The 23,810-nt window shown below is 46.0% G+C and overlaps 3 protein-coding genes across 8 annotated transcripts; all 3 read left to right on the top strand.

Moving 5' to 3' along the window:
• The first annotated feature begins 918 nt into the window (after positions 1-918).
• Positions 919-5,688, top strand: LOC140562172 (cation channel sperm-associated protein 2-like). Of its 3 annotated transcripts, none has more exons than XM_072687630.1 (11): positions 919-1,029; positions 2,685-2,725; positions 2,904-3,205; positions 3,351-3,419; positions 3,576-3,748; positions 3,868-4,023; positions 4,107-4,231; positions 4,478-4,656; positions 4,801-4,879; positions 5,062-5,243; positions 5,357-5,688. In XM_072687630.1, exons 3-11 carry the CDS (start codon positions 3,109-3,111, stop codon positions 5,383-5,385), a joined length of 1,089 nt encoding a protein of 362 aa, XP_072543731.1. In that variant the 5' UTR covers positions 919-1,029; positions 2,685-2,725; positions 2,904-3,108; the 3' UTR covers positions 5,386-5,688. The 3 variants fall into 3 exon arrangements, with proteins under 3 accessions (XP_072543731.1, XP_072543716.1, XP_072543723.1); XM_072687615.1 differs by having other exon boundaries at positions 2,685-2,786; XM_072687622.1 differs by having other exon boundaries at positions 2,685-3,205.
• Positions 5,689-6,385: 697 nt separating this feature from the next.
• On the top strand, positions 6,386-11,928 carry LOC140562152 (cation channel sperm-associated protein 2-like). Of its 4 annotated transcripts, none has more exons than XM_072687602.1 (11): positions 6,386-6,512; positions 8,896-8,936; positions 9,115-9,417; positions 9,568-9,636; positions 9,793-9,965; positions 10,091-10,246; positions 10,330-10,454; positions 10,721-10,899; positions 11,044-11,122; positions 11,305-11,486; positions 11,600-11,928. In XM_072687602.1, exons 3-11 carry the CDS (start codon positions 9,321-9,323, stop codon positions 11,626-11,628), a joined length of 1,089 nt encoding a protein of 362 aa, XP_072543703.1. In that variant the 5' UTR covers positions 6,386-6,512; positions 8,896-8,936; positions 9,115-9,320; the 3' UTR covers positions 11,629-11,928. The 4 variants fall into 4 exon arrangements, with proteins under 4 accessions (XP_072543703.1, XP_072543686.1, XP_072543694.1 ...); XM_072687585.1 differs by having other exon boundaries at positions 8,896-8,997; XM_072687593.1 differs by having other exon boundaries at positions 8,893-8,936.
• A 2,502-nt stretch (positions 11,929-14,430) lies between these two features.
• LOC140562215 (cation channel sperm-associated protein 2-like) lies at positions 14,431-17,785 on the top strand. Its single transcript, XM_072687674.1, has 10 exons — positions 14,431-14,497; positions 14,754-14,917; positions 15,068-15,136; positions 15,293-15,465; positions 15,595-15,750; positions 15,834-15,958; positions 16,203-16,381; positions 16,526-16,604; positions 16,787-16,968; positions 17,082-17,785. The coding sequence occupies exons 2-10, from the start codon at positions 14,821-14,823 to the stop codon at positions 17,108-17,110; spliced, it is 1,089 nt and encodes a 362-aa protein (XP_072543775.1). The 5' UTR covers positions 14,431-14,497; positions 14,754-14,820; the 3' UTR covers positions 17,111-17,785.
• The last annotated feature ends 6,025 nt before the right edge of the window (positions 17,786-23,810 follow it).

Below are 23,810 nucleotides of genomic sequence, written 5' to 3'. Positions count from 1 at the left end.
AATAAAAACCTAAACAAAACTAAACTAAACTTAATTAAATTAAACTAAAGTAAAGTAAAGCTCAAATAGCTAGAAAAAGATACTACAGTTTAATAATAAGGAATAAGATAAAAATGATTAGGTTACAAATGATTAATATATGGAATTGAAACTGATGAGGCAAAGAAATGCAGGATTAAAAATGGATGAATAAATAATAATCAGTTTAAACCAAATAAGAGTGAATGACATTCCTTCTTTCTTTCTGCTTCAATCTTCTCAATAAAAACATGAAGGAAATCTATTTGATAGAAATCTGATCTCCTCCATGAGACACCTTTCCATTTTCTAAATGAAATGTGTTTTAATCAGACGACGTTCATCTGATAATCTTTCTGAACTGGTCTGGTGAGATTGGGTGTTCATATTCTTTAAACCAGTGAAATAAATGTTGTTTATTAATATAATTATTATTTAAAAATCTCCTCAAAGTTCAGTCTGGAGTGATCAACATACAGAAAGCTGTTCTGTTAGAACACAGCAAGAAAACCCAGAGATTCAATTTCAGCACTAACAGACCCCTGAAGACCCTCGTGGTTGTTTGTGTAGTGAAGAGAGTCTGTTAAACTGTCTGAAAAAGGCACATTTATTATTTTTGAAAAAAAAAGATTGTACCTGAGAAAAGGTTTGAGAATGGGAGTTTATTTAAATGAGGAGATGGTTGTTTATGACAGAGCCTGTAAATATAAGTGTTCAGGAGGACACTCAGGTGTTTGTTCAGTTTCTCACCATCTCGATCACTAAGTGCTCAAGAACTCAAGTGCACACTTGGTGAGAGCTGTAGAGTACCTGCGCAGGCGGAGAGCGCTGATAGGGACGCGGCCAAGAACTCGCTAAACCAAAACAGAACGCGTCCGGCACTAGGACCCTGTTCAACCCTCCCTCTGCTGCTCTACCGACCGCCCTGTGGAGCACATTCGCCAGCGGCGTTAGCAGAAAACTGCCATTGGGGGCATCTGTCTGCCTGGTTGGCGTTGGGCACAGCTGGTTGTGAGTAAACACAGCTTTTCTCTGGGTTGGAATGGATATCAGTTGGAAGTGAACCAGTGGATGTGAGACTGGTTCAGTTAGCTACGGCTAGTTAGCGCTAGCTTGCCCAGCCTCATTACCACCGCTGTGCTGCTCGCCATCACTGAGACTAAAAGAGAAGAGACCCTTTAGGAATCAGGCATTTTTCAGTCAAACACATTTCACATGTGTCCAGTTGTTTGTGAACACCTGCTTCTCCAGCATCTGAGAACAAGAGCATTAACAGGGAGTTAATGGGGCCCCCTGTTGGTGCCTCCATGAGACCACCGCGGCCTTCCAGGGGGCAAGCGGGTGGTCGGTACCCCAGGTAGCCTCTATATGGGGTGCCGCTGGCACTGGAGCAGATGCGGTGGGCGCTGCTGGCGCTGGCCTGGACAGGAACGGAGGCGGCCAGGGCCTCTGAGACAGGAACGAAGGCGGGAGGGGCGGGTGGGGGCTCAATTCATTGCGGAACAGGGCCACCATAGCGGCCTGGTTCCACCCACTACATGCGGCTAGGGTGAGAAACTCCAGCGCATAGCAAGCTGCCGATTGGTTGCCCTGCTCCATCTGCAGCAGGAGGTCGCCCTGCGTGATCCTATCTCGGGGGTGTCGGAACACCGCCTTGAAATGTTCAAGATACTCCGAGAAGGGCTTTTCGCTAAGCTCCTCCCAAGTGGCAGTGGCCCAATCCAGAGCTTTAGACGGGAGATTAGAAAGGCGATCTTAGCCTCGTCAGCGCCGGCTGGTTGATTACGGAGGTAAATCGAGCACTGAAACAAGAACCCCTCCCAAAGCTCTGGATCGCCAGAAAACGTATCCGGTTTGCCCACCTGATAGGGGGAGGCCGGGGAACCAGCGGCTAGCCCAAAAGGCAAGGCCAACCTAACCTGACTTTGCAGCGTACTGCCTTGAACGTGGGTCGCCTTGGAACCTGAGTCAGAAGCGAACGAACCTCGCTTGCCTCTAGAGTAGGGTGAAGACCTTCTCCCGAACGTGGACCGCAATCTTGAGCTGACCTGAACACGCCGGTAACGCTTGAGGAATCTCTGAGCGTCTGAGAGTCAATTCACGGCAGTGAACAAAGGGGGTAACGCTCCTTAAGTGCTCCCAGTCCCAGATGAAACACATCAACAACGAATGAACAGGAAACAACTCAAACGAACAGAAACAAACAGGAAGTCCTTCTACGGGCCTGTGGACGAAGGCTTGGGGTGGGCGCGATAACGAGGGCCTGACAATAATAAGTCATGTTTGTCTGGATTGTCTGTAGCATCGTTCGTGAATTATTATTATTATGACTGTTCTAAAAGCTTCAGATATCCTGTTTTAAAAATTGGTATAAAATCTGACTGAACTTTGACATATCCCCCAGATTTCTGAATAAATATGAAACACTAGATGGTTGTTGGATTATTCATTTTGTAAATGCAGATCAATAGGTGTTTTTTCTTTCTCTTTCAGACTGTTCTCTCTTCTGATGAAATAATAAAGTAATAATGTAAATCTGCTCTGTTTGCAGTAACTTCATCATGCTATTTATTGCCATGAAGCACAAATCAAGAATGATTGATCTAAAATGATGGTTGTTTTTGTTCATTTTGTGATTTTTGTTTTTTTTTGTTTTCTTTTGGAAGAACTGTTAAGGAGAGTGGCTGCAGTAGGAAATGATGGACAGGTACTCCACCCTTTTGCCCCACCCCCTGGTCCTCTATCAGATCTCCATATTCCACAGTTGAGTGAGTGTGGAATGTCTGCACTGATGACATCACAGTGGTAGACAGGGGAGGGAGGGGTGGCATTATGACATCATCAGCTGGTCAGTATAAAGCAGAGTGAGCTGCACTGAATTTCAGACGCGGTATTAGGAGACCAAGGAGACACACTTGCTGTCATAAAGGAAGTGTGGTTTGGATGCAGTCAACTTCAGAAGGACTATACGGAGAGTCAGGTAAGTAGTCCTTCGCTTGTTCTACTAACTAACTGTTTTACAGAGGTAGCGTGGATCTTGCAAAGCACCAGGAGTTCCAGACTGCTGTGAGCTTCAATCAAGACAGGACCATGACCTCGTCACTGTGTGAAGAAGAGCAGAGGGGAGGGATGAAGAGCTACATGGCTAAATTCCTGCCCAGGGACACAGCTCAGAGGATCCTAGGAAGTATCCTCTCATATCTGTGCTTCTACTAAACCTCAGCAGGAGTGTAACCTGCCATGTTGAATGTTCTGTTGGAGCCATGCTTCTTCACTGGGAAAGCCATGAATGGCTTCCATGAAAGTGCCTTGTCCTTAACCAGTGTGTCTAGGTACCTTGTTCCAGAATGTGATGGTGCTTCTGATCCTCCTGAACGTGGTTGTGCTGGTGGTCCAGGCAGGTGAGGTCAAGATTACATAACACATGAGGATTGTGGGAAATGTGGTTCAGAAATGAACACTTTGCTTCTATATCAGTGCAAATATATGGAAAACAACTGTGTGGCTCTTTCAGTCTGAGACCTGAGAGTAACCTGCTCCATTCTTTTATTTTTTAGAGCTTTCTGATAGTACTGCCCCAAGCATGCAGAGAGCCAAGCTGGTTCTTACTGCGCTGGACTGGTGCATACTGGTCATTTTCCTCCTGGAGATGCTCCTCAAATGGTTGGACAATTTCCGGCAGTTTTGGAAAAGCCCCTGGGACATCTTTGACTTCACTGTCACTATCTTGGTGAGAACCATGAAGCTGTGTGTGTGTGTGTGTGTGAAAGAACCATTAGTACAGGTCAGTTTGCCGTGTCATGTAGCAGTGTGCTGTATCTCACTGTTCTGTATGTCTTGTTCTGGTAGTCCGTCCTTCCTGAGGTCATCAATGCCTTTACGGAAACACAAACTGCTGGTTTTCTGGTGATTCTCCGGCAATTCCGAGTCCTCCGCACACTGAAGATGGTCATTAGAATCAGACCGTTGCGTCTCACTCTGCTCATCATCGTCAAAAGTTTAAAGGTTTGGAGTAAAACACAAACACAGTTGACTTGGTAAAACATCCTGTTATTAGAAGTACTGAGAGCGATGGCTTCTCTCTGCAGGGTACGACTGCCACATTCCTGCTCCTCGCTGTGTTGGGATACGTGTTCGCTCTGGTGGGAATCGTCCTGTTTAAAGAGTACACTCAGTCAGACACAGAAAACCTGAATTACAAGGACAGTTTCAAGTGAGTTCATTTTTCCCTGATTTCTGAATCCTTTCTAAGATCCTGACTGCATTCAGTATCGTACAACCCCACTACTGAATGACCTCTTTAGGAAACAGTCACTGATCGCCCTTTCTCTCTCTCTCTCTCTCTCTCTCTCTCTCTCTGCCTCAATCTATTCTAGAGTCTTTCTTTAATTCTGAGGCTTTTGCTACAACGTAGTCTGACAGGTCTGCTGATAACTAACACTCCTCACTTTTGATACAGAGACCTCAGCAATTCCGTCTGCACCCTGTTTATCCTGTTCACTGGAGACAACTGGCACGACCTTCTAAAAGACACCTGGAGGGTTCCAGACCTGCACAGCACTGCAGTGAACATCTTCATCGTCCTCTGGGTGGTATTGGCTGGGTTCCTGGTGAAGATGGTGTTGATGGCTGATGTGGGTAAGTAGTGCTAGGAAACACTGTAAACTGCTGAAAACACTGAAGTACTGAAGTGCATAGACCACAGAGCAGCAGCAGAGGAGTTCCAGTAGTTTTTTACATTTGATGAAAAATCACGCTCCACAATGTGCTGTTTGTCCACAGTGAGCAGCTTTGAACACACGAGGAAGGAGCTCACCAAAGAGGTCCAACAGATAAAGCAGAAGCAAGGGGAACTGAACAGGTGAGTGGTCAGCCCATGCCATACTTTTCCACAGATGACCCCACAGTTGGTCTGTATGCCTCACGTTAACAGCCATTAATCTTAACAAGTGTTTGAGGCACCTTGTTATCTCCTACATGCTACTCAGACTTGCTCTGTATTGGTTTGAGGTTCTAATTTGTTCCCGTTTCCTCTTTCTGTAGCTCTGAGTGTGCGAGAGAGGAAGTAAACTGGGATGCGTTTGTGACTGAAAAAATGCAGGGCATTGATGAGCAGGAAGTTCAGCGCATGATCTGGCCGAGGGAAACCCTCCTGGAGTTCTTGGAGCTGATGGAGAAGCTCCAGGAAAACGTGGAAGAAAGGAGAAAGCTGCAGAAACTAGAAGGTATGTCCCAGGGAATTGTGGGAATTGTAGTGAAGTAGTGGTTGAGTTTAGAGGTGGTGTTTTAGGGAGATTAGAAAAAAGCCTCTAATCTCTTTTACGTTTGTCTCTTCCAGTTCAGTCGTACCTTAACCTGCACAGCTGAGACGCAACGGAGTCTGTTCAGTTCCCCTCCAGCAGAAGACCATCACCCAGCAGCTTCTTACAACTACACCCCCCCCCCCAAATAAAATAAAAACCTAAACTAAACTAAACTAAACTTAATTAAATTAAACTAAAGTAAAGTAAAGCTCAAATAGCTAGAAAAAGATACTACAGTTTAATTATAAGGAATAAGATAAAAATGATTAGGTTACAAATGATTAATATATGGAATTGAAACTGATGAGGCAAAGAAATGCAGGATTAAAAATGGATGAATAAATAATAATCAGTTTAAACCAAATAAGAGTGAATGACATTCCTTCTTTCTTTCTGCTTCAATCTTCTCAATAAAAACATGAAGGAAATCTATTTGATAGAAATCTGATCTCCTCCATGAGACACCTTTCCATTTTCTAAATGAAATGTGTTTTAATCAGACGACGTTCATCTGATAATCTTTCTGAACTGGTCTGGTGAGATTGGGTGTTCATATTCTTTAAACCAGTGAAATAAATGTTGTTTATTAATATAATTATTATTTAAAAATCTCCTCAAAGTTCAGTCTGGAGTGATCAACATACAGAAAGCTGTTCTGTTAGAACACAGCAAGAAAACCCAGAGATTCAATTTCAGCACTAACAGACCCCTGAAGACCCTCGTGGTTGTTTGTGTAGTGAAGCGAGTCTGTTAAACTGTCTGAAAACGGCACATTTATTATTTTTGAAAAAAAAAAATAAAAAAAAGATTTTACCTGAGAAAAGTTTTGAGTTTATTTAAGTTTATTTAAATGAGGAGATGGTTGTTTATGACAGAGCCTGTAAATATAAGTGTTCAGGAGGACACTCAGGTGTTTGTTCAGTCTCTCACCATCTCGATCACTAAGTGCTCAAGAACTCAAGTGTACACTTGGTGGGAGCTGTAGAGTACCTGCGCAGGCGGAGAGCGCTGATAGGGACGCGGCCAAGAACCCGCTAAACCAAAACAGAACGCGTCCGGCACTAGGACCCTGTTCAACCCTCCCTCTGCTGCTCTACCGACCGCCCTGTGGAGCACATTCGCCAGCGGCGTTAGCAGAAAACTGCCATTGGGGGCATCTGTCTGCCTGGTTGGCGTTGGGCACAGCTGGTTGTGAGTAAACACAGCTTTTCTCTGGGTTGGAATGGATATCAGTTGGAAGTGAACCAGCGGGTGTGTGATTGGTTCGGTTAGCTACGGCTAGTTAGCGCTAGCTTGCCCAGCCTCATTACCACCGCTGTGCTGCTCGCCATCACTGAGGCTAAAAGAGAAGAGACCCTTTAGGAATCAGGCATTTTTCAGTCAAACACATTTCACATGTGTCCAGTTGTTTGTGAAGACCTGCTTCTCCAGCATCTGAGAACAAGAGCATTAACAGGGAGTTAACGGGGCCCCCTGTTGGTGCCTCCATGAGACCACCGCGGCCTTCCAGGGGGCAAGCGGGTGGTCGGTACCCCAGGTACCCTCGATATGGGGTGTTGCTGGCACTGAAGCAGATGCGGCAGGCGCCGCTGGCACTGGAGCAGATGCGATGGGCGCTGCTGGCGCTGGCCTTGACAGGAACGGAGGCTGCCAGGGCCTATGAGACAGGAACAGAGGTGGGAGGGGCGGGTGGGGCGGGCCCCCTAGTACCTGCGACTGGACCCCCAGCACCACGGGACCGGGTGGAGGTAGGGCGACCTAGGAGATGGCCGAGCCGAATAGCGAGTGCGAAGAGCTCATCTAGCTCGAGGGACTCGCCTCGGCACGCCAACTCCCGCTGCAGACGGGGGCTCGATCCGTTGCGGAACAGGGCCACCATAGCGGCCTGGTTCCACCCACTACGCGCGGCTAGGGTGAGAAACTCCAGCGCATAGCAAGCTGCCGATCGGTTGCCCTGCTCCATCTGCAGCAGGAGGTCGCCCTGCGTGATCCTATCTCGGGGGTGTCGGAACACCGCCTTGAAATGTTCAAGGTACTCCGAGAAGGGCTTTTCGCTAAGCTCCTCCCAAGCGGCAGTGGCCCAATCCAGAGCTTTAGACGGGAGATTAGAAAGGCGATCTTAGCCTGGTCAGTGCCGGCTGGTTGATTACGGAGGTAAATCGAGCACTGAAACAAGAACCCCTCCCAAAGCTCTGGATCGCCAGAAAACGTATCCGGTTTGCCCACCTGATACGGACTATAAGACATGGTGACTGGGCCGGGAGAACTAGTGGGCTCCAACGAAGCTTGCAACAGTTTCCCTAAATGTCATCCACTAGTTGGGTGACTTCCTGCCATTGGTCAGCCTGTTGCTGCGCCAGGTGACAAGCAGTCTCAGACACACTCTGCAGAGTGAGTTGCTGTTGCCCCAAGAACTGTCCTTGGGTGCGAACAGCCTGATTCAAGACTTCCATTCCCACTGTTCAAAGATATTCAGCCGTGAATTCTGTCATGGCGTGTGAGGCCAGACCTGAAATGATGAACACTCACAGAGTTGGAGTTCAAAGCAAGACGGTTTATTAACAAAACCAAACACTAAACAAAGGGACAAGAAACGTGAAGTGTAGCAAGGTGGGCAAAACCATGAACAGAACCAAAACGTGACAAACAAGACAGCCAACAAAACAAACCCAGGACTGGGAGGAGCAGGGAGCTGAACGAGAGTGAAACTAGGGGGAGAACTAAAGGGGAGATACAAAGCTAAGGACAGAGCTGTGCTCTGTGTACTAAAGGGGGGAGGCCGGGGAACCAGCGGCTAGCCCAAAAGGCAAGGCCGACCTAACCTGACTTTGCAGCGTACTGCCTTGAACGTGGGTCGCCTTGGAACCTGAGTCAGAAGTGAACGAACCTCGCTTGCCTCTAGAGTAGGGTGAAGACCTTCTCCCGAATGTGGACCGCAATCTTGAGCTGACCTGAACACGCCGGTAACGCTTGAGGAATCTCTGAGCGTCTGAGAGTCAATTCACGGCAGTGAACAAAGGGGGTAACGCTCCTTAAGTGCTCCCAGTCCCAGGTGAAACACATCAACAACGAACGAACAGGAAACAACTCAAACGAACAGAAAACAAACAGGAAGTCCTTATACAGGCCTGTGGACGAAGGCTTGGGGTGGGCGCGATAACGAGGGCCTGACAATAATAAGTCATGTTTGTCTGGATTGTCTGTAGCATCGTTCATGAATTATTATTATTATGACTGTTCTAAAAGCTTCAGATATCCTGTTTTAAAAATTGGTATAAAATCCTCTGACTGAACTTTGACATATCCCCCAGATTTCTGAATAAATATGAAACACTAGATGGTTGTTGGATTATTCATTTTGTAAATGCAGATCAATAGGTGTTTTTTATTTCTATTTCAGACTGTTCTCTCTTCTGATGAAATAATAAAGTAATAATGTAAATCTGCTCTGTTTGCAGTAACTTCATCATGCTATTTTTTGCCATGAAGCACAAATCAAGAATGATTGATCTAAAATTATGGTTGTTTTTGTTCATTTTGTGATTTTGTGGGGTTTTTTGTTTTCTTTTAGAAGAACTGTTAAGGAGAGTGGCTGCAGTAGGAAATGATGGACAGGTACTCCACCCTTTGGCCCCACCCCCTGGTCCTCTATCAGATCTCCATATTCCATATTTGAGTGAGTGTGGAATGTCTGCACTGATGACATCACAGTGGTAGACAGGGGAGGGAGGGGTGGCATTATGACATCATCAGCTGGTCAGTATAAAGCAGAGTGAGCTGCACTGAATTTCAGATGCGGTATTAGGAGACCAAGGAGACACACTTGCTGTCATAAAGGAAGTGTGGTTTGGATGCAATCAACTTCAGAAGGACTATACGGAGAGTCAGGTAAGTAGTCCTTCTGTTTGTTCTACTAACTAACTGTTTTACAGAGGTAGCGTGGATCTTGCAAAGCACCAGGAGTTCCAGACTGCTGTGAGCTTCAATCAAGACAGGACCATGACCTCGTCAATGTGTGAAGAAGAGCAGAGGGGAGGGATGAAGAGCTACATGGCTAAATTCCTGCCCAGGGACACAGCTCAGAGGATCCTAGGAAGTATCCTCTCATATCTGTGCTTCTACTAAACCTCAGCAGGAGTGTAACCTGCCATGTTGAATGTTCTGTTGGAGCCATGCTTCTTCACTGGGAAAGCCATGAATGGCTTCCATGAAATGAAAGTGCCTTGTCCTTAACCAGTGTGTCTAGGTACCTTGTTCCAGAATGTGATGGTGCTTCTGATCCTCCTGAACGTGGTTGTGCTGGTGGTCCAGGCAGGTGAGGTCAAGATTACATAACACATGAGGATTGTGGGAAATGTGGTTCAGAAATGAACACTTTGCTTTCATTTCAGTGCAAATATATGGAAAACAACTGTGTGGCTCTTTCAGTCTGAGACCTGAGAGTAACCTGCTCCATTCTTTTATTTTTCAGAGCTTTCTGATAGTACTGCCCCAAGCATGCAGAGAGCCAAGCTGGTTCTTACTGCGCTGGACTGGTGCATACTGGTCATTTTCCTCCTGGAGATGCTCCTCAAATGGTTGGACAATTTCCGGCAGTTTTGGAAAAGCCCCTGGGACATCTTTGACTTCACTGTCACTATCTTGGTGAGAACCATGAAGCTGTGTGTGTGTATGTGTGTGTGTGTGAAAGAACCATTAGTACAGGTCAGTTTGCCATGTCATGTAGCAGTGTGCTGTATCTCACTGTTCTGTATGTCTTGTTCTGGTAGTCCGTCCTTCCTGAGGTCATCAATGCCTTTACGGAAACACAAACTGCTGGTTTTCTGGTGATTCTCCGGCAATTCCGAGTCCTCCGCACACTGAAGATGGTCATTAGGATCAGACCGTTGCGTCTCACTCTGCTCATCATCGTCAAAAGTTTAAAGGTTTGGAGTAAAACACAAACACAGTTGACTTGGTAAAACATCCTGTTATTAGAAGTACTGAGAGCGATGGCTTCTCTCTGCAGGGTACGACTGCCACATTCCTGCTCCTCGCTGTGTTGGGATACGTGTTCGCTCTGGTGGGCATCGCCCTGTTTGAAGAGTACACTCAGTCAGACACAGAAAACCTGAATTACAAGGACAGTTTCAAGTGAGTTCATTTTTCCCTGATTTCTGAATCCTTTCTAAGATCCTGACTGCATTCAGTATCGTACAACCCCACTACTGAATGACCTCTTTAGGAAACAGTCACTGATCGCCCTTTCTCTCTCTCTCTCTCTCTCTCTCTCTCTCTCTCTCTCTCTCTCTCTCTCTCTGCCTCAATCTATTCTAGAGTCTTTCTTTAATTCTGAGGCTTTTGCTACAACGTAGTCTGACAGGTCTGCTGATAACTAACACTCCTCACTTTTGATACAGAGACCTCAGCAATTCCGTCTGCACCCTGTTTATCCTGTTCACTGGAGACAACTGGCACGACCTTCTAAAAGACACCTGGAGGGTTCCAGACCTGCACAGCACTGCAGTGAACATCTTCATCGTCCTCTGGGTGGTATTGGCTGGGTTCCTGGTGAAGATGGTGTTGATGGCTGATGTGGGTAAGTAGTGCTAGGAAACACTGTAAACTGCTTAAAACACTGAAGTACTGAAGTGCATAGACCACAGAGCAGCAGCAGAGGAGTTCCAGTAGTTTTTTACATTTGATGAAAAATCACGCTCCACAATGTGCTGTTTGTCCACAGTGAGCAGCTTTGAACACACGAGGAAGGAGCTTACCAAAGAGGTCCAACAGATAAAGCAGAAGCAAGGGGAACTGAACAGGTGAGTGGTCAGCCCATGCCATACTTTTCCACAGATGACCCCACAGTTGGTCTGTATGCCTCACGTTAACAGCCTTTAATCTTAACAAGTGTTTGAGGCACCTTGTTATCTCCTACATGCTACTCAGACTTGCTCTGTATTGGTTTGAGGTTCTAATTTGTTCCCGTTTCCTCTTTCTGTAGCTCTGAGTGTGCGAGAGAGGAAGTAAACTGGGATGCGTTTGTGACTGAAAAAATGCAGGGCATTGATGAGCAGGAAGTTCAGCGCATGATCTGGCCGAGGGAAACCCTCCTGGAGTTCTTGGAGCTGATGGAGAAGCTCCAGGAAAACGTGGAAGAAAGGAGAAAGCTGCAGAAACTAGAAGGTATGTCCCAGGGAATTGTGGGAATTGTAGTGAAGTAGTGGTTGAGTTTAGAGGTGGTGTTTTAGGGAGATTAGAAAAAAGCCTCTAATCTCTTTTACGTTTGTCTCTTCCAGTTCAGTCGTACCTTAACCTGCACAGCTGAGACGCAACGGAGTCTGTTCAGTTCCCCTCCAGCAGAAGAAGACCATCACCCAGCAGCTTCTTACAACTACACCCCCCCCCCAAATAAAAACCTAAACAAAACTAAACTAAACTTAATTAAATTAAACTAAAGTAAAGTAAAGCTCAAATAGCTAGAAAAAGATACTACAGTTTAATAATAAGGAATAAGATAAAAATGATTAGGTTACAAATGGTTAATATATGGAATTGAAACTGATGAGGCAAAGAAATACAGGATTAAAAATGGATGAATAAATAATAATCAGTTTAAACCAAATAAGAGTGAATGACATTCCTTCTTTCTTTCTGCTTCAATCTTCTCAATAAAAACATGAAGGAAATCTATTTGATAGAAATCTGATCTCCTCCATGAGACACCTTTCCATTTTCTAAATGAAATGTGTTTTAATCAGACGACGTTCATCTGATAATCTTTCTGAACTGGTCTGGTGAGATTGGGTGTTCATATTCTTTAAACCAGTGAAATAAATGTTGTTTATTAATATAATTATTATTTAAAAATCTCCTCAAAATTCAGTCTGGAGTGATCAACATACAGAAAGCTGTTCTGTTAGAACACAGCAAGAAAACCCAGAGATTCAATTTCAGCACTAACAGACCCCTGAAGACCCTCGTGGTTGTTTGTGTAGTGAAGAGAGTCTGTTAAACTGTCTGAAAAAGGCACATTTATTATTTTTGAAAAAAAAAAGATTGTACCTGAGAAAAGGTTTGAGAATGGGAGTTTATTTAAATGAGGAGATGGTTGTTTATGACAGAGCCTGTAAATATAAGTGTTCAGGAGGACACTCAGGTGTTTATTCAGTTTCTCACCATCTCGATCACTAAGTGCTCAAGAACTCAAGTGCACACTTGGTGAGAGCTGTAGAGTACCTGCGCAGGTGGAGAGCGCTGATAGGGACGCGGCCAAGAACTCGCTAATCCAAAACAGAACGCGTCCGGCACTAGGACCCTGTTCAACCCTCCCTCTGCTGCTCTACCGACCGCCCTGTGGAGCACATTCGCCAGCGGCGTTAGCAGAAAACTGCCATTGGGGGCATCTGTCTGCCTGGTTGGCGTTGGGCACAGCTGGTTGTGAGTAAACACAGCTTTTCTCTGGGTTGGAATGGATATCAGTTGGAAGTGAACCAGTGGATGTGAGACTGGTTCAGTTAGCTACGGCTAGTTAGCGCTAGCTTGCCCAGCCTCATTACCACCGCTGTGCTGCTCGCCATCACTGAGACTAAAAGAGAAGAGACCCTTTAGGAATCAGGCATTTTTCAGTCAAACACATTTCACATGTGTCCAGTTGTTTGTGAACACCTGCTTCTCCAGCATCTGAGAACAAGAGCATTAACAGGGAGTTAATGGGGCCCCCTGTTGGTGCCTCCATGAGACCACCGCGGCCTTCCAGGGGGCAAGCGGGTGGTCGGTACCCCAGGTAGCCTCTATATGGGGTGCCGCTGGCACTGGAGCAGATGCGGTGGGCGCTGCTGGCGCTGGCCTGGACAGGAACGGAGGCGGCCAGGGCCTCTGAGACAGGAACGAAGGCGGGAGGGGCGGATGGGGGCTCAATTCGTTGCGGAACAGGGCCACCATAGCGGCCTGGTTCCACCCACTACATGCGGCTAGGGTGAGAAACTCCAGCGCATAGCAAGCTGCCGATTGGTTGCCCTGCTCCATCTGCAGCAGGAGGTCGCCCTGCGTGATCCTATCTCGGGGGTGTCGGAACACCGCCTTGAAATGTTCAAGATACTCCGAGAAGGGCTTTTCGCTAAGCTCCTCCCAAGCGGCAGTGGCCCAATCCAGAGCTTTAGACGGGAGATTAGAAAGGCGATCTTAGCCTGGTCAGTGCCGGCTGGTTGATTACGGAGGTAAATCGAGCACTGAAACAAGAACCCCTCCCAAAGCTCTGGATCGCCAGAAAACGTATCCGGTTTGCCCACCTGATAGGGGGAGGCCGGGGAACCAGCGGCTAGCCCAAAAGGCAAGGCCAACCTAACCTGACTTTGCAGCGTACTGCCTTGAACGTGGGTCGCCTTGGAACCTGAGTCAGAAGCGAACGAACCTCGCTTGCCTCTAGAGTAGGGTGAAGACCTTCTCCCGAACGTGGACCGCAATCTTGAGCTGACCTGAACACGCCGGTAACGCTTGAGGAATCTCTGAGCGTCTGAGAGTCAATTCACGGCAGTGAACAAAGGGGGTAACGCTCCTTAAGTGCTCCCAGTCCCAGGTGAAACACATCAACAACGAACGAACAGGAAACAACTCAAACGAACACAAACAAACAGGAAGTCCTTATACGGGCCTGTGGACGAAGGCTTGGGGTCGGCGCGATAACGAGGGCCTGACAATAATAAGTCATGTTTGTCTGGATTGTCTGTAGCATCGTTCGTGAATTATTATTATTATGACTGTTCTAAAAGCTTCAGATATCCTGTTTTAAAAATTGGTATAAAATCTGACTGAACTTTGACATATCCCCCAGATTTCTGAATAAATATGAAACACTAGATGGTTGTTGGATTATTCATTTTGTAAATGCAGATCAATAGGTGTTTTTTATTTCTCTTTCAGACTGTTCTCTCTTCTGATGAAATAATAAAGTAATAATGTAAATCTGCTCTGTTTGCAGTAACTTCATCATGCTATTTATTGCCATGAAGCACAAATCAAGAATGATTGATCTAAAATGATGGTTGTTTTTGTTCATTTTGTGATTTTTGTTTTTTTTTGTTTTCTTTTGGAAGAACTGTTAAGGAGAGTGGCTGCAGTAGGAAATGATGGACAGGTACTCCACCCTTTGGCCCCACCCCCTGGTCCTCTATCAGATCTCCATATTCCACATTTGAGTGAGTGTGGAATGTCTGCACTGATGACATCACAGTGGTAGACAGGGGAGGGAGGGGTGGCATTATGACATCATCAGCTGGTCAGTATAAAGCAGAGTGAGCTGCACTGAATTTCAGACGCGGTATTAGGAGACCAAGGAGACACACTTGCTGTCATAAAGGAAGTGTGGTTTGGATGCAGTCAACTTCAGAAGGACTATACGGAGAGTCAGGTAAGTAGTCCTTCTGTTTGTTCTACTAACTAACTGTTTTACAGAGGTAGCGTGGATCTTGCAAAGCACCAGGAGTTCCAGACTGCTGTGAGTTTCAATCAAGACAGGACCATGACCTCATCACTGTGTGAAGAAGAGCAGAGGGGAGGGATGAAGAGCTACATGGCTAAATTCCTGCCCAGGGACACAGCTCAGAGGATCCTAGGAAGTATCCTCTCATACCTGTGCTTCTACTAAACCTCAGCAGGAGTGTAACCTGCCATGTTGAATGTTCTGTTGGAGCCATGCTTCTTCACTGGGAAAGCCATGAATGGCTTCCATGAAATGAAAGTGCCTTGTCCTTAACCAGTGTGTCTAGGTACCTTGTTCCAGAATGTGATGGTGCTTCTGATCCTCCTGAACGTGGTTGTGCTGGTGGTCCAGGCAGGTGAGGTCAAGATTACATAACACATGAGGATTGTGGGAAATGTGGTTCAGAAATGAACACTTTGCTTCCATATCAGTGCAAATATATGGAAAACAACTGTGTGTCTCTTTCAGTCTGAGACCTGAGAGTAACCTGCTCCATTCTTTTATTTTTCAGAGCTTTCTGATAGTACTGCCCCAAGCATGCAGAGAGCCAAGCTGGTTCTTACTGCGCTGGACTGGTGCATACTGGTCATTTTCCTCCTGGAGATGCTCCTCAAATGGTTGGACAATTTCCGGCAGTTTTGGAAAAGCCCCTGGGACATCTTTGACTTCACTGTCACTATCTTGGTGAGAACCATGAAGCTGTGTGTGTGTGTGTGTGTGTGTGTGTGTGAAAGAACCATTAGTACAGGTCAGTTTGCCGTGTCATGTAGCAGTGTGCTGTATCTCACTGTTCTGTATGTCTTGTTCTGGTAGTCCGTCCTTCCTGAGGTCATCAATGCCTTTACGGAAACACAAACTGCTGGTTTTCTGGTGATTCTCCGGCAATTCCGAGTCCTCCGCACACTGAAGATGGTCATTAGGATCAGACCGTTGCGTCTCACTCTGCTCATCATCGTCAAAAGTTTAAAGGTTTGGAGTAAAACACAAACACAGTTGACTTGGTAAAACATCCTGTTATTAGAAGTACTGAGAGCGATGGCTTCTCTCTGCAGGGTACGACTGCCACATTCCTGCTCCTCGCTGTGTTGGGATACGTGTTCGCTCTGGTGGGAATCGTCCTGTTTGAAGAGTACACTCAGTCAGACACAGAAAACCTGAATTACAAGGACAGTTTCAAGTGAGTTCATTTTTCCCTGATTTCTGAATCCTTTCTAAGATCCTGACTGCATTCAGTATCGTACAACCCCACTGCTGAATGACCTCTTTAGGAAACAGTCACTGATCGCCCTTTCTCTCTCTCTCTCTCTCTCTCTCTCTCTCTGCCTCAATCTATTCTAGAGTCTTTCTTTAATTCTGAGGCTTTTGCTACAACGTAGTCTGACAGGTCTGCTGATAACTAACACTCCTCACTTTTGATACAGAGACCTCAGCAATTCCGTCTGCACCCTGTTTATCCTGTTCACTGGAGACAACTGGCACGACCTTCTAAAAGACACCTGGAGGGTTCCAGACCTGCACAGCACTGCAGTGAACATCTTCATCGTCCTCTGGGTGGTATTGGCTGGGTTCCTGGTGAAGATGGTGTTGATGGCTGATGTGGGTAAGTAGTGCTAGGAAACACTGTAAACTGCTGAAAACACTGAAGTACTGAAGTGCATAGACCACAGAGCAGCAGCAGAGGAGTTCCAGTAGTTTTTTACATTTGATGAAAAATCACGCTCCACAATGTGCTGTTTGTCCACAGTGAGCAGCTTTGAACACACGAGGAAGGAGCTCACCAAAGAGGTCCAACAGATAAAGCAGAAGCAAGGGGAACTGAACAGGTGAGTGGTCAGCCCATGCCATACTTTTCCACAGATGACCCCACAGTTGGTCTGTATGCCTCACGTTAACAGCCTTTAATCTTAACAAGTGTTTGAGGCACCTTGTTATCTCCTACATGCTACTCAGACTTGCTCTGTATTGGTTTGAGGTTCTAATTTGTTCCCGTTTCCTCTTTCTGTAGCTCTGAGTGTGCGAGAGAGGAAGTAAACTGGGATGCGTTTGTGACTGAAAAAATGCAGGGCATTGATGAGCAGGAAGTTCAGCGCATGATCTGGCCGAGGGAAACCCTCCTGGAGTTCTTGGAGCTGATGGAGAAGCTCCAGGAAAACGTGGAAGAAAGGAGAAAGCTGCAGAAACTAGAAGGTATGTCCCAGGGAATTGTGGGAATTGTAGTGAAGTAGTGGTTGAGTTTAGAGGTGGTGTTTTAGGGAGATTAGAAAAAAGCCTCTAATCTCTTTTACGTTTGTCTCTTCCAGTTCAGTCGTACCTTAACCTGCACAGTTGAGACGCAACGGAGTCTGTTCAGTTCCCCTCCAGCAGAAGACCATCACCCAGCAGCTTCTTACAACTACACCCCCCCCCAAATAAAAACCTAAACTAAATTAAACTTAATTAAATTAAACTAAAGTAAAGTAAAGCTCAAATAGCTAGAAAAAGATACTACAGTTTAATTATAAGGAATAAGATAAAAATGATTAGGTTACAAATGATTAATATATGGAATTGAAACTGATGACGCAAAGAAATGCAGGATTAAAAATGGATGAATAAATAATAATCAGTTTAAACCAAATAAGAGTGAATGACATTCCTTCTTTCTTTCTGCTTCAATCTTCTCAATAAAAACATGAAGGAAATCTATTTGATAGAAATCTGATCTCCTCCATGAGACACCTTTCCATTTTCTAAATGAAATGTGTTTTAATCAGACGACGTTCATCTGATAATCTTTCTGAACTGGTCTGGTGAGATTGGGTGTTCATATTCTTTAAACAAGTGAAATAAATGTTGTTTATTAATATAATTATTATTTAAAAATCTCCTCAAAGTTCAGTCTGGAGTGATCAACATACAGAAAGCTGTTCTGTTAGAACACAGCAAGAAAACCCAGAGATTCAATTTCAGCACTAACAGACCCCTGAAGACCCTCGTGGTTGTTTGTGTAGTGAAGCAAGTCTGTTAAACTGTCTGAAAAAGGCACATTTATTATTTTTGAAAAAAAAAAGATCTTACCTGAGAAAAGGTTTGAGAATGGGAGTTTATTTAAATGAGGAGATGGTTGTTTATGACAGAGCCTGTAAATATAAGTGTACAGGAGGACACTCAGGTGTTTGTTCAGTTTCTCACCATCTCGATCACTAAGTGCTCAAGAACTCAAGTGCACACTTGGTGAGAGCTGTAGAGTACCTGCGCAGGCGGAGAGCGCTGATAGGGACGCGGCCAAGAACTCGCTAATCCAAAACAGAACGCGTCCGGCACTAGGACCCTGTTCAACCCTCCCTCTGCTGCTCTACCGACCGCCCTGTGGAGCACATTCGCCAGCGGCGTTAGCAGAAAACTGCCATTGGGGGCATCTGTCTGCCTGGTTGGCGTTGGGCACAGCTGGTTGTGAGTAAACACAGCTTTTCTCTGGGTTGGAATGGATATCAGTTGGAAGTGAACCAGTGGATGTGAGACTGGTTCAGTTAGCTACGGCTAGTTAGCGCTAGCTTGCCCAGCCTCATTACCACCGCTGTGCTGCTCGCCATCACTGACACTAAAAGTCAAGTCAAGTCAGATTTATTTGTATAGCACTTTTTACAACTGTTGTCACAAAGCAGCTTTACATAATTAGTACTTAATAAAGGACAAAGACAGAGAAGAAAGAAGAAATAACATGAAGGATCAAAGACCCCCGTGAGCAAGCCAACGGCGACAGTGGCAAGGAAAAACTCCCTCAGAGCTGGAGGAAGAAACCTTGGGAGGAACCAAGACTCACAAGGGGGACCCATCCTCCTCTGGTCAGACTATTTAAACATTAATGATAAAAATGACCAAAGCAGATACAACAGACCGTTAATAGTGGTGATATTAACAGTGTTAGACAGACACGAGTCCATCTAGGTTTTAGCACGGCCACCAAACAGGCAGCAGCGGCAGGCGGGTGAGCCATGGGTGGTGGCGGGTTGGGGGGGACCCGCTGGCCGGACTGGTAGGTGGCAGCTGGTTAGACGCAGGTAGAGGGGACCTCAGCGGGCAATTTTCCAGCAGGTCGGGCTGGGTGGCCATTTACTCGAAGAAGGAAAAAGAGAAAAGTTAGAGGAATTTTATGGAGGGCAGAGAATGTTGAGCATCAGCATCAGGGTATGTCTGATGACTCCGGCAGGTCTGATTATCACAGCATAATTAAAAGGAGAGAGCCAGAAGGTAACACGGACACGGGAGCACCCTGAAAACACCAGCATCTACAGTCATGCCCGAAAGTATTCATACCCCTGTCAAAGTTTGACTTAAATTTACTTTTATTTAACCAGAAATTATATTTTTGCCTGGAAATGACACAGGCATCTCCCAGGAGATAACACGATGATGTACAAGAGGCATCATTGTGGGAAAAAATATTTCTCTGCTTTTATACACATTTGAACAAAAAGTGGCATGTCCAAAATTATTCATACCCTTCTCAATAATTAATAGAAAAGCCTTTATTGGCTATTACAGCAATCAAACGCTTCCTATAATTGCTGACCAGCTTTTTGCATGTCTCCACTGGTATTTTTGCCCATTCATCTTTAGTGATGAGCTCCAACTCTTTGAGGTTCGAGGGTCTCCTTGCCATCACCCTGATCTTTAGCTCCCTCCACAGATTCTCAATTGGATTCAAGTCAGGACTCTGGCTGGGCCACTGCAAAACATTAATGTTTTTGTCTGCTAACCATTTCTTCACCACTTTGGCTGTGTGTTTTGGGTCGTTGTCGTGCTGAAATGTCCACCGGTTCCCAAGGCCAAGTTTCTCTGCAGACTGCCTGATGTTGTTGTTGAGAATCTTGATGTATTGCTCTTTTTTCATGGTGCCATTTACTGCGATCAAGTTCCCTGGTCCATTGGCTGAAAAACACCCCCAAAACATTAGGTTCCCACCACCATGTTTGACAGTGGGGATGGTGTTCTTAGGGTTGAAGGCTTCTCCTTTTTTACGCCAAATGGTGCACACATCATTGTGGCCAAACAATTCAATTTTTGTTTCATCTGACCATAAAACAGAACACCAGAAGTCTTCTTGTTTGTCCAGATGAGCATTTGCAAAGGTCAAGCGGGCTTTTGTGTGCCTTTTCTGGAGAAGTGGTGTCCTCCTTGGCCTGCGTCCGTGGAACCCAGCAGTGTGCAGTGTCCGTTGAACTGTCTGCCTTGAGATGTCGCCACCAGCAGAGTCCAGATTCACCAGGATGGCCTTGGTGGTGATCCTTGGATTTTTCTTCACCTCTCTCACTATTCTCCTGGCCAGCACAGGTGTCACTTTTGGCTTCCGACCACATCTTCTGAGATTTTCCACAGTGCGGAACTTCTTGTATTTTTTAATAATACTTTGCACTGTAGCCACTGGAACTTGAAAACATTTTGATATGGCTTTATAGCCCTTTCCTGACTTGTGAGCGGCCACAATGCACAGCCGCAGGTCCTTAGTGAGCTCCTTTGTCTTAGCCATGACTGTCCACAAACCAACTGCAGAGAGCTGCTGTTTTTCTCCTGTTGAGTTGATTAAAACAGCTGTTCCCAATGAATCAGGGTAATTAGGATGCTTTAAAACAGCTTGGACTATTTGGAATGGTATAGAACTTTGGATTTTCCCATATACTGTGACAGTTTTCAAAGGGTATGAATACTTTCGGGCATGACTGTATCTGCTCCACCGTCAACAAACCTGAGTGATCGCGTGTAAGCAGCGAGACGACAGCTCCAGCATCTCGGTGTACTACAATTCCATGGGTCCACGAACCCCTGGACCTGCAGCCCTTATCTAAGAAACATTAATGACCAAAAGCTAAACTAAACATATAAGTTTTCAGCTTAGATTTAAAGATTGAGACTGTGTCTGAGTCCCGAACATTATCTGGAAGGTTATTCCAGAGTTGGGGGGCTTTATAAGAAAAGGCTTCTCCCCCTGCTGAGGTTTTCTGAATTTTGGGAACGAGTAAGAATCCAGCACCCTGAGATCTAAGTAGTCTTGATGGTTCGTAATATACTATAAGATCCTGCAGGTACTCAGGAGTGAGGCCATGTAGGGCCTTATATGTTAATAGAAGAATTTTGTATTCGATGCGGAATTTAACTGGGAGCCAATGAAGTGCTGATAGAACTGGACTGATATGGTCAAATTTTCTAGTTTTAGTAAGGACCCTGGCATTTTGCACCAGCTGAAGTTTATTGAGGTTCCTGCTGGAACAACCTGACAGTAGTGCGTTACAGTAATCTAGCCTTGAGGTAATAAAAGCGTGTACTAGCTTTTCTGCATCTTGTAGTGATAAGGAGTTTCAGGTAGGTTTTAAGGTAGGCTGGTTTTTAAATATACTTCTAACTAGATTCTGCTAACACTCTTGTCTTAAGGTTAACATAGAAGCGTGGTGCTCACTAGTTGATTGAGGTGCTGATTCAGGTGTAGTTTCAGGCCAGCTAGCCAAGTGCCTCCAATCTTGATAAATTAGGTGTTTGTTAGACGTCATGACTCCTAGCTAGAATATCAGCTGCAAAAACTTTTTTACTCAACTCTATTCTGTTGTACTTGAAGATGTGCTTTGCAATTCCTGTCCTCACCTCTGACAGCAGCCGGAGGTGCAGATACTGATGCAGACGCCGCAATTCCGGTAACCTCATTTTCCCACCTTGTTCTAATACCAATGTGATGGTAACTGGGGGACTGTGGAATTGCCAGTCTGCAGTGCAGAAGGCAGATTTCATTTCAGCTTTTGCTTCTGCTCGGTCTCTAAACTTCCTGGCACTGACTGAGACGTGGATCACCCCGGACAACTCTGCAACTCCAGCTGCCTTGTCGTCTGCCTTTGCCTTTTCCCACTCTCCACGAAGGACTGGCAGGAGCGGCAGCACAGGCTTGCTCCTCTCTCCTTTGTGGCGCTTCACTTTATCTTTTTCTAATCTTGACGTTTCCTCTTTTGAATACCATGCTGTTACTGTCTCTTCTCCCACTAGACTTCACATCATTGTTCTCTATCGTCCTCCTGGTCCTTTGGGCAGTTTTGTTGATGAACTGGATGTTCTCTTGAGTGGACTCCCTGTTGACGCCCCACTTATTCTACTCGGCGACTTCAACCTTCCATCAGAGAAACTCCCGTCTTCATGCCTTCTCCCAATCCTATCCTCTTTTGATCTCGCGTTCAACCAGTCTGCACCAACACACAGAGCAGGGAACACTCTGGACCTGATCTTCAGCAGACCTGTCCCTGCTCTGGATGTGGCTGTGACTCCTTTGGACTTCTCTGATCACCACGTTCTCTCCTTCTCACTCTCCCTCTCTGCTCCTTCAACCACCACTTCTGCAAGCTCTTCCACCACCCTTCACCGCAATCTTCGCTCTGTTTCCCCCTCAGCTCTTGCCTCAACTGTCCTGACCACTCTTCCTCATCTTGAATCTTTCTCCTCTCTCCCACTTGAAACTGCTACAGACACACTCCTCTCATCTATCTCCACCTCTGTCGACCTTCTCTGCCCTTTCTCCCCTAGGTCAGCAAATTCTTCTCCACCTTCCCCGTGGCTGTCAGATGTTCTCCGCAACAACCGTAGAGAAGTCACAACACGACTCCGACCTCCACTCCTATCAGTCTCTTCTCTCCAGGTTTAGAACAGAAGTTGCTGCCGCTAAAGCATCTTACTACAGGGGGAAATTGGAATCATCCGCATCTGACCCACGCAAACTATTTACCATCTTCTCACTCCTCAACCCTCCTACTCCCCCACCTCCCACTGCCCTGTCTGCAGAAGATTTTGTCTCCTTCTTTGAAGAAAAGGTTGACAAGATCCGCCGATCTTTCCCCCCTGCCTCTACCCCCCTCTCTAGGCACTGCCCTCCTTCTCCCTCTTCTCTGACCTGCTTCTCTCCTCTTTCCACAGATGACCTCCTACATCTTCTCACCTCCAATAATCCTACCACCTGTCCACTAGACCCTGTTCCATCCCCTCTGTTCCAAACAATCGCTCCAAACCTCCATGCTTTCATCTCCTCTATCATAAACAGCTCTCTGTTGTCAGGTCAGGTACCATCCGCCTTCAAGTCTGCCAGAGTTGTGCCTATCCTAAAGAAACCAACTCTGGACAGCTTGGACATCGGCAACTACAGACCTATCTCTCTACTCTCTTTCCTCTCAAAGATTCTCGAATGTTCTGTCTACAACCAACTGTCTCTCTTTCTCACTCAGAACAATCTACAGGACCCTAACCAGTCTGGCTTCAAAGCTGCACACTCTACTGAAATTGCTCTCATTGCAGTTGCAGAGAAGCTCCATGCAGCTAAAGCTGCCAGACTGTCCTCGGTTCTGATCCTTCTTGACCTCTCCGCAGCCTTTGACACAGTGGACCACAAGATCCTCCTGTCTATCCTTGCCGGCCTTGGAATCACCGGCTCTGCATGGCAATGGTTTGCATCACACCTGCAGGGACACTCATACCAGGTAACATGGCAGGGCGACACGTCCGCTCCTTGTAGTCTCTCCACTGGCGTTCCACAAGGCTCGGTTCTTGGTCCTCTTCTTTTCTCACTTTACACTAGCTCTCTTGGTAAAGTGATATCCTCTCATGGATTCTCTTACCACTGTTACGCCGACAACACTCAACTCATGCTCTCTTTCCCACCGTCTGACACACAGGTTTCTGCCTGTATCTCAGCATGCCTCGCCGACGTCTCTTCCTGGATGGCGGCTCACCACCTCAAACTCAACTCCAGCAAGACGGAGCTGCTGTACATCCCGGGAACTGCTGGACCAAAAAACGATCTTGCCATCTTCTTTGAGAACTCGCTGGTCACTCCTTTTACAGAAGCACGAAGCCTTGGTGTAGTCATGGATAATCAGTTATCGTTCTCAAGACATGTTGCAAACGTAACTCGGTCCTGCAGATTTCTTTTGTACAACATCTAGAGAATTCGACCCTTCCTCTCTAGAGAGGCCGCCCAGGTGCTTGTTCAGTCTCTCGTCACTTCCAGACTTGATTACTGCGAC

Source organism: Salminus brasiliensis, chromosome 1 (genome assembly GCF_030463535.1).
Source record: "Salminus brasiliensis chromosome 1, fSalBra1.hap2, whole genome shotgun sequence".
NCBI lineage: Eukaryota > Metazoa > Chordata > Actinopteri > Characiformes > Bryconidae > Salminus > Salminus brasiliensis.
The sequence above is the reverse complement of the archived record's forward strand: the minus strand, read 5'-3'. Positions and strand labels throughout refer to the sequence as shown.

Coding starts and splice junctions, on each gene's coding strand:
- LOC140562172 (XM_072687630.1), top strand. CDS start 3,109: ATGACCTCGTCACTGTGTGAAGAAGAGCAGAGGGGAGGGATGAAGAGC. Junction 3,420..3,575: donor TGTGCTGGTGGTCCAGGCAG/GTGAGGTCAAGA, acceptor TTTATTTTTTAG/AGCTTTCTGATAGTACTGCC. Junction 4,024..4,106: donor TCATCGTCAAAAGTTTAAAG/GTTTGGAGTAAA, acceptor TTCTCTCTGCAG/GGTACGACTGCCACATTCCT.
- LOC140562152 (XM_072687602.1), top strand. CDS start 9,321: ATGACCTCGTCAATGTGTGAAGAAGAGCAGAGGGGAGGGATGAAGAGC. Junction 10,455..10,720: donor AATTACAAGGACAGTTTCAA/GTGAGTTCATTT, acceptor CTTTTGATACAG/AGACCTCAGCAATTCCGTCT. Junction 11,487..11,599: donor AAAGCTGCAGAAACTAGAAG/GTATGTCCCAGG, acceptor TGTCTCTTCCAG/TTCAGTCGTACCTTAACCTG.
- LOC140562215 (XM_072687674.1), top strand. CDS start 14,821: ATGACCTCATCACTGTGTGAAGAAGAGCAGAGGGGAGGGATGAAGAGC. Junction 15,137..15,292: donor TGTGCTGGTGGTCCAGGCAG/GTGAGGTCAAGA, acceptor TTTATTTTTCAG/AGCTTTCTGATAGTACTGCC. Junction 16,969..17,081: donor AAAGCTGCAGAAACTAGAAG/GTATGTCCCAGG, acceptor TGTCTCTTCCAG/TTCAGTCGTACCTTAACCTG.